Genomic DNA, 8,778 nt, shown 5'->3' on the forward strand with positions numbered 1-8,778 from the left:
TCAAAGGGTTGAAAAAGGCATGCAAGGCTATAAATTTAATAAGAATACTCCTGGCCAGCTCAAAGAGGGAGAAATCTTATTGTGCAGGAATTGTAAAGCCATGAAGAGGAATTGTCCTAAGAGCCAAGGAATTTGCTGAGAAGTGAAAATTGGTGGGGAGAAGAAATGCATATCTAAATGCCCAAATAATAGTAAAGCATAGAAGACACCAGAGGTAGGAAGGGACCCAAGAGAAGGATCAAACAGGGGACAAAGAGGAAGCACCAAAGGAGCAATCTATCTTTCCCAATTTTGGAGTATCAACGCAACATGGCCCGTCAAGAGAGGCTTGTGGAATAAACTTCTAGGTTCCAGGAGGAGAGATTCTCTAGAAAAATTAAGTAGGCAAGGCAAGCTGTTTAGGCAGCCTGGAGCTGTAAGACCTGGGACAGTCTAGGCCATAAAGAAATACCTTCTTGATGGTGCAGGATGAAACAGGAGGTGCAGTCTTTGGCTGGAAAGGGATTTGACCTGGAAGACAAGGAGAAAAGGAATGTGAATAAGTATTGTTCACAAAAAGACAAGAAGACATATTTATTAAAATTCAGGCAGTATTGTAAACATTTGAATCCTGATTGACTAAGAAAATCGTAATACCCAGAGAAGGGGCAGGCCGAATGGCCACATTCATAAAAGTTATATGGCTGAGCTGACCAGAAAATCCATGTCTGATTTCGGCAGCATGATTCTAGAGCCAGCCGTGAAACCCTAACACCAAAATCTGGCAGACGAGAACCTAGCCACCGCAAGATAGGAAAAAAATAAGTGAGCAGAAAGTTAGGATATCTGTAATGTGATAAATAAATTGACGGTTTCAACAAAAATCCTAAAATAATTAGCCCCATAAACTGTTCAGGCCAATTGAATTCTAAGCCCCATAAACTGTTCAAGATAATTGATTTCTCCCATCAAGAATACTTCAGACCAAAGGAGGAGAACCAATGTAGCACCAAATCAAACGAGAAAAAACCTGGTGTGGTCGTGATAATGCCAGGAATTATACAATATGGACGCGGAGGGTCGTAGAGATTACCTGGCATCCTAGAAGTGTTTCAATGCACAGCAGAACTGGTAGCAGCAGTGGACAAACACCAAACAAATACTAATAAAGAATATGTATTTGGGGGTTTTTAGGTAGGGCCTATCGTGCTGCCCTGAGAATTGAACCCATGACTGGGGCTAAGATCCCAGGGCAGTCTTCAGATGAGAACGCTGTATGAAGGAACCAACCTGTTGTTGTATCAATTTACTCCCATTGAATAACATTTGAGGCAAATTGGTGGGGAGAAGAAATGCATATGTAAATGACCAAATAATAGTAAAGCACAAAAGACACCAGAGGTAGGAAGGGACCCAAGAGAAGGATCAAACAGGGGACAAAGAGGAAGCACCAAAGGAGCAATCTATCTTTCCCAATTTTGGAGTATCAACGCAACATGGCCCGTCAAGAGAGGCTTGTGGAATAAACTTCTAGGTTCCAGGAGAAGAGATTCTCTCTAAAAATTAAGTAGGCAAGGCGAGCTATTTAGGCAGCCTGGAGTTGTAAGACCTGGGACAGTCTAGGCCATAAAGAAATACCTTCTTGATGGTGCAGGATGAAACAGGAGGTGCAGTCTTTGGCTGGAAAGGGATTTGACCTGGAAGACAAGGAGAAAAGGAATGTGAATAAGTATTGTTCACAAAAAAAATTGAACCATGAAGGGGAATCGACGAAGCCAAACTGTTCCTAATCACTGTTACATGCAATGTGAAAATGGTAGGAAAGAGAACACGACTATGACAAAACATGGAGGATATTTACCATTTAAATAAATAAAAACCGAAGGGTTTGAAAACCCAGAGTTTTCGTCATAACCAGAATTCAAAGTTATAGAGAAACTAAAATTTGCGCATAAAATCGTATACTCCAAACAGTATATTGTCAGAATGCAGACAAGAAGACATATTTATTAAAATTCGGGCAGTATTGTAAACATTCGAATCCTGATTGACTAAGAAAATCGTAATACCCAGAGAAGGGGCAGGCCGAATGGCCACATTCATAAAAGTTATATGGCTGAGCTGACCAGGAAATCCATGTCTGATTTTGGCAACATGATTCCAGAGCCAGCCGTGAAACCCTAACACCAAAATCTGGCAGACGAGAACCTAGCCACTGCAAGATAGGAAAAAATAAGTGAGCAGAAAGTTAGGATATCTGTAATGTGATAAATAAATTGACAGTTTCAACAAAAATCCTAAAATAATTAGCCTCATAAACTATTGAGGCCAATTGAATTCTAAGCCCCATAAATTGTTCAAGATAATTGATTTCTCCCATCAAGAATACTTCAGACTAAAGGAGGAGAACCAATGTAGCACCAAATCAAACGAGAAAAAACCTGGTGTGGTCGTGATAATGCCAGGAATTATACGATATGGACGCGGAGGGTCGTAGAGATTACCTGGCATCCTAGAATTGTTTCAATGCACAGCAAAAATGGTAGCGGCGGTGGCCTACGCTGCTGAGCAGAGCTCCTCCGGGCACGCAGAAGGCAAATGAGGCGAGAATGCAGTGAGACAATCAAAGTGCAGTGAATGCTTGCCAGATGCATCCTACAGATTACTTGGCATCCTAGAAGTGTTTCAATGCACAATAGAATTGGTAGCGGCGGTGGACAAACACCAAACAAATACTAATAAAGAATATATATTTGGGGGTTTTCAGGTAGGACCTATCGTGCTACCTTGAGAATTGAACCCATGACTAGGGCTAAGATCCCAGGGCAGTCTTCAGATGAGAACGCTATATGAAGGAACCAACCTGTTGTTGTATCAATCTACTCCCATTGAATGCCATCTAGAGCTTTGACTCATAAGACCACCATTGTTGAATCCCATGAGCTTTCGAAAATTTCATGGGGCCCTTGGAAATCACATACAGTTTGGCAGCCACACGATCCATACCAGAGACCTCTGGCATGACCTCCATTGATTTTTCTTCATCCCCATCACATTTCTTGTGTTTTTTACAAGAATCAGAGTAGTAACAACAGATGTAATCGCTATTGTTTACATAAAGATGGGGAACCCATTTCCGGATTTGCTGACAAATATTAACTGAATCTGCCTCTGCCCCATCCTCTGATTGTTTATCAAGGCCTTCTAATTCCTTATTTCCTTTTTTCTTAGAAGGAAAAATAGCTCTCGTCACGCCCTTCACTGCATTCCACAGCAGTCCAAACTTGTCAACAATACTTCTAAGACCCATGGGCAATGAAACAGAAGGGGGATTGAACATATGAGATTCGACAAATATGCCTCAAATGTTAAGGCCTTCACCACCTGCAAAGCCAGGCCAGCCCCCAATGAATGCCCAGCCATGCACACTTCACTGCTCCCATATTTCTTCACTGTTGTCCTGACTGCCTCCAGTGTCCTATGAAACCTACAGGAGCCACTGAGGTCCTCCATTGTTAAAATTCTAAGATCATCTTGTATGTCCCTTTTGATTGTAGCAGCCCTCAGCAGGGTCCCTCTGAGAGCTATTATTGCCTTTGGGAGCTTTACTAGGTCTCACTACCAGAAGATCAGAGAATGCAGCATACCTGTCCAATTCAAGCCTTGCTCCAAAGATGGATTCATCCCTCTCATCCACCAATTCTTCCACTACCTTGTATTTGAAGGGCTTCCACCATTTGGGTGCCAACGCTGCATCTCTGTCTCGTTTTTCCTGCCTGTCCAGTTCCAGCAGATATGCAGCCTGTATAAAGCACGCCATCACTGTGCGCTTGTAATTTTCATCCTTCCTGTACAGAAACAAAGGAGATTTTATTTTGATAGAATTGATGCAAGGAAACTGCCGTAGAGATTACCTGGCATCCTAGCATGAGCAAAGTAAGTGACAAAAGAAAAGGCGAAGGTACGAGCTGCTGAGTAGAGCTCCTCCGGGCACGCAGAAGGCAAATGAGGCGAGAATGCGGTGAGGCAGTCAAAGTGCAGTGCATGCTTGCCAGATGCATGCGCGGCGAGGGATAATGAATCGACTGCCAGATGTCAAACAGAAAAGCATATAACAGATGTCAGTCCGAGAATGAAAGTGTTTCTTTGGATGGCAGATAATTGTTGAATCGTCTAACAATAGATCTAACAGTTAAGATTAGGACAGAAAGACATTTAGGGGAGTTCATTTCAGAGGGAAACGCCTTACGGCGTAATTAATAACGACTAGAGTACATGTTTCCTGGCAGCATGGCAAACCTCCCCCTGCCTTGAATGTTGTCATATACCCCATTATTTAAAGGGTAACCATTGACTGTTGGGTATGGACGATTTATCGTGTAACCATTGATTGTTGCAGACGGAGCCATTGAATACATCTGCGCAAGACTACTACCCCTTGTGATTCCCTCAAATGGTGGTCGCATTCTGGGCAGATGCCGTTGAGTATCTACATGCACAGATGATAGCTGGTTATATTGTTCAGTATTAGCTTGATGTGATTGATAATGCGTGTCGAGCTGTCGCTGGTAGCTATCAGCGTGTATCACATCATTGCGCTGCTGTTGGCTATCACTATCATAACTCTCACCATTTTGTTGTGTATGCATTCCACCATTAGAAACCTGCCCCCGAGACAAATGAAAACCATTTTCATAACCTTGAGGGCCAGCTGGCCTTGGTTTTGGGCTCATATTATGATTTTTACTACTTATGAAAGAAGAAGACATCCCCTGCACTGGTTGCTGCACTATATGTTTAGCTCGTCCCGATCTACTACTTTTTAACTGCAGACTATTGACGACAAGACGATGAGCTGCTGATCCAAGCTGAGGACCTGAGATAGCGCCGCGAATAGGTGGCCTGGACAAAAACATGAATAGCAAACCATAATTGAAACAGATCTTCATCAGATAGACATGACCTCAGTATAAATTTACTAATAAACAACTTGAAAAAGCATTACCTATCTTGATTCTGGTGCCTTCGACCAGTATCTTCATGCCATAAGGCTTGTGTCCTTACATCCTGTGCACATACAGACTGCCAACCAGTATGAAATGTCAGAAATACAACATTAATAATCACAAGCTAAAAGAAAAGCAGAGGATTTTTTAATGTTCAAGAAGAGGATACCATGAGTTAGTTGAAAGAAAATATAAGATACTATGAGACACTACCGGGCAGCCCATAACAGACTCAGGTTGTCTGTACATGATTAATTGAAAGAAAATCGACATGAAAAGTTCAAAAATAAATAACTCTTGAATGGTCATCTTATGGCACAGGCACATCAAGCTTATCTGCATAGAGTCTGCACCTTTGGCACATCAGGCTTATCTGCATAGAGTCTGCACCTTCTTTGGCATGATGACCCCATCCGGGGGCCTTGGAATGTGTTTATGCATAGCCGGGCACTTGTAGATTGTGCAACCGAAAAAGGTTAATCACTTACAAAACTTGATTGTTTACTATGTTTTCCATCTCCTTAACAGGTGAAGTGAAAACAGGTGGGCAAACATCCCCATCACAGAGACCGAAGTAACCATTAAATCCACCACTGCAATTAGTTTACAGATGTTAGGGCTAGACCAAACAGTAAAAGCAATGGCACCAGAGATGTCATCGAACAGTTTAATATGATCATTATACAAAAATACTAAGTGGTATGCAAATATCTATAAAATACATACATACACACCAGCAAATAGGGACAAAAAAAAACATTAAAATGATCCAAGTTAAAATGGATCTATGATATTTTATTTTTGTCTAGTCTATTGTATTATTTTTTCTTTACAGATAACTTTATGGGAAAACCCAATGGATACTTCTCCACAAACATATATATCATCCCTCATAAACCCATGAGTGTAGATTAATGCACCTCACCCAGGGGTTTCAAACCAGGCACCTGTGCTAGCAGAAAAGTAACCAAATTCCCAACAACATTCACAGCAACAAGTTGACCTAACAGATTAGGCTCTTTTTGGTATTATTTTGATTATAATGGTTGAATTTTTTTCATTTTTACATCAGGGATGTCAGCTTTTCTTTCATTTAGTTTACGAGGGTTGCGCTTCTTTGCTTCATAGGATTAAGTTATTAAACAACTTAATTAGTAATATTATTATTATTTATAAGTTATAACACATCTCATTCACACGGGCCAGTATAATGCCCCCATCTCATCCATTCCAGGATGTATAATGTACCCTGTTTCTCTCCATGCAATATGACTGAAGGAGTGGTATGCTTATCAAGAAGATAAAATTGAACAAAAGTTTGGTAGCCTATAACACTTCTCATGCCAGTAGGTATTATGCCATGAGGTGTACCAAAATTTATAAAAATTTAGAACCAGAAAAATTGCTGACATCCATCTATCTACAATTTTCAATGGACAAAATTGGTTCAAGTGCACAATTTTCAATATGAAAGGAAACAGTCTTACAAGGACCAGGAATTTGTCAACCTTTGTGGTATACCATGAGTTAGTTGAAAGAAAATATAAGATACTATGAGACACTACCGGGCAGCCCATAACAGACTCAGGTTGTCTGTACATGATTAATTGAAAGAAAATCGACATGAAAAGTTCAAAAATAAATAACTCTTGAATGGTCATCTTATGGCACAGGCACATCAGGCTTATCTGCATAGAGTCTGCACCTTCTTTGGCATGATGACCCCATCCGGGGGCCTTGGAATGTGTTTATGCATAGCCGGGCACTTGTAGATTGTGCAACCGAAAAAGGTTAATCACTTACAAAACTTGATTGTTTACTATGTTTTCCATCTCCTTAACAGGTGAAGTGAAAACAGGTGGGCAAACATCCCCATCACAGAGACCGAAGTAACCATTAAATCCACCACTGCAATTAGTTTACAGATGTTAGGGCTAGACCAAACAGTAAAAGCAATGGCACCAGAGATGTCATCGAACAGTTTAATATGATCATTATACAAAAATACTAAGTGGTATGCAAATATCTATAAATACATACATACACATCAGCAAATAGGGACAAAGAAAAACATTAAAATGGTCCAAGTTAAAATGGATCTATGATATTTTATTCTATGATATTTTATTTTTGTCTAGTCTATTGTATTATTTTTTCTTTACAGATAACTTTATGGGAAAACCCAATAGATACTTCTCCACAAACATATATATCATCCCTCATAAACCCATGAGTGTAGATTAATGCACCTCACCCAGGGGTTTCAAACCAGGCACCTGTGCTAGCAGAAAAGTAACCAAATTCCCAGCAACATTCACAGCAACAAGTTGACCTAACAGATTAGGCTCTTTTTGGTATTATTTTGATTATAATGGTTGAATTTTTTTCATTTTTACATCAGGGATGTCAGCTTTTCTTTCATTTAGTTTACGAGGGTTGCGCTTCTTTGCTTCATAGGATTAAGTTATTAAACAACTTAATTAGTAATATTATTATTATTTATAAGTTATAACACATCTCATTCACACGGGCCAGTATAATGCCCCCATCTCATCCATTCCAGGATGTATAATGCACCCTGTTTCTCTCCATGCAATATGACTGAAGGAGTGGTATGCTTATCAAGAAGATAAAATTGAACAAAAATTTGGTAGCCTATAACACTTCTCACGCCAGTAGGTATTATGCCAGGAGGTGTACCAGAATTTATAAAAATTTAGAACCGGAAAAATTGCTGACATCCATCTATCTACAATGTGTAGACCACATGAAGCAAGAAACAGATTATACTGACAAAGAAAACAAAGCAACCCCTTCAAACTACTGCACCTATAGAAGCAGTGCACATCCAATGCACCAAAATCCAAAAAAGGAGTTGCTGAAGATGGAAGATAAACCTTGTACCATGCACAGAATTGGTTCAAGTGCACAATTTTCAATATGAAAGGAAACAGTCTTACAAGGACCAGGAATTTGTCAACCTTTGTGGTATCTGCGTAATTTAGGGATTGCATGTGGCCAGACTTATTGAGGTCAAAATCCATTATCGATGGAGCAACTATGTTCAATACAGTTACGTTTATATGGTCTCGAAACAGAATGCAAACCTATCAACCCCTACCATCATGTTTGAAGCACACAACATACTTCAGCTTTCATAGCACTCTTTATTATTCTTTTAAATATCGACCATTTATCAGGACATGGAAGAAAGACCAATCAACAATCTCTATCCATTTCTGAACTAAATGACATTAGTTATTCACCAACGTTCACTACCTGTATATTCATCACAGCAAAGAACAATTTATGCCAGACTCCTGTAACAAACCTGGAAACAGGATTGATCTTTTCTTTCACTTTAGCTCTCTCATTTACTGTAAGATGTGCATACCGCTTATAGAGAGAAAGCATATCTGGAGCTAAGCGGTGACTTGCCATCACAAAAAGCAAGTCAAACCTTTCACTGTTTCTCATGTTTAGGCAGCCTGGAGCTGTAAGACCTCGGACAGTCTAGGCCATAAAGAAATACCTTCTTGATGGTGCAGGATGAAACAGGAGGTGCAGTCTTTGGCTGGAAAGGGATTTGACTTGGAAGACAAGGAGAAAAGGAATGTGAATAAGTATTGTTCACAAAAAAAACTGAACCATGAAGGGGAATCGGCGAAGCCAAACTGTTCCTAATCACTGTTACATGCAATGTGAAAATGGTAGGAAAGAGAACACGACTATGACAAAACATGGAGGATATTCACAATTTAAATAAATAAAAATCGAAGGGTTTGAAAACCCA

The 8,778-nt window shown here is 40.0% G+C and overlaps 1 protein-coding gene and 1 pseudogene across 1 annotated transcript; both read right to left on the reverse strand.

Moving 5' to 3' along the window:
- Nucleotides 1-2,824: 2,824 nt before the first annotated feature.
- Nucleotides 2,825-5,234, reverse strand: LOC149138451 (uncharacterized; annotated as a pseudogene).
- Nucleotides 5,235-6,506: 1,272 nt separating this feature from the next.
- LOC149138452 (cold-regulated protein 2-like) lies at nt 6,507-8,528 on the reverse strand. Its single transcript, XM_089449522.1, has 2 exons — nt 8,317-8,528; nt 6,507-6,893 (listed from the first exon to the last, which is right to left on the reverse strand). Exons 1-2 carry the CDS (start codon nt 8,460-8,462, stop codon nt 6,785-6,787), a joined length of 255 nt encoding a protein of 84 aa, XP_089305648.1. The 5' UTR covers nt 8,463-8,528; the 3' UTR covers nt 6,507-6,784.
- Between the last annotated feature and the right edge of the window lie 250 nt (nt 8,529-8,778).

The sequence above is a fragment of the Pinus tabuliformis genome, chromosome X, assembly GCF_031772625.1.
Source record: "Pinus tabuliformis cultivar Carrire ecotype Pingquan chromosome X, CPIR1, whole genome shotgun sequence".
NCBI lineage: Eukaryota > Viridiplantae > Streptophyta > Pinopsida > Pinales > Pinaceae > Pinus > Pinus tabuliformis.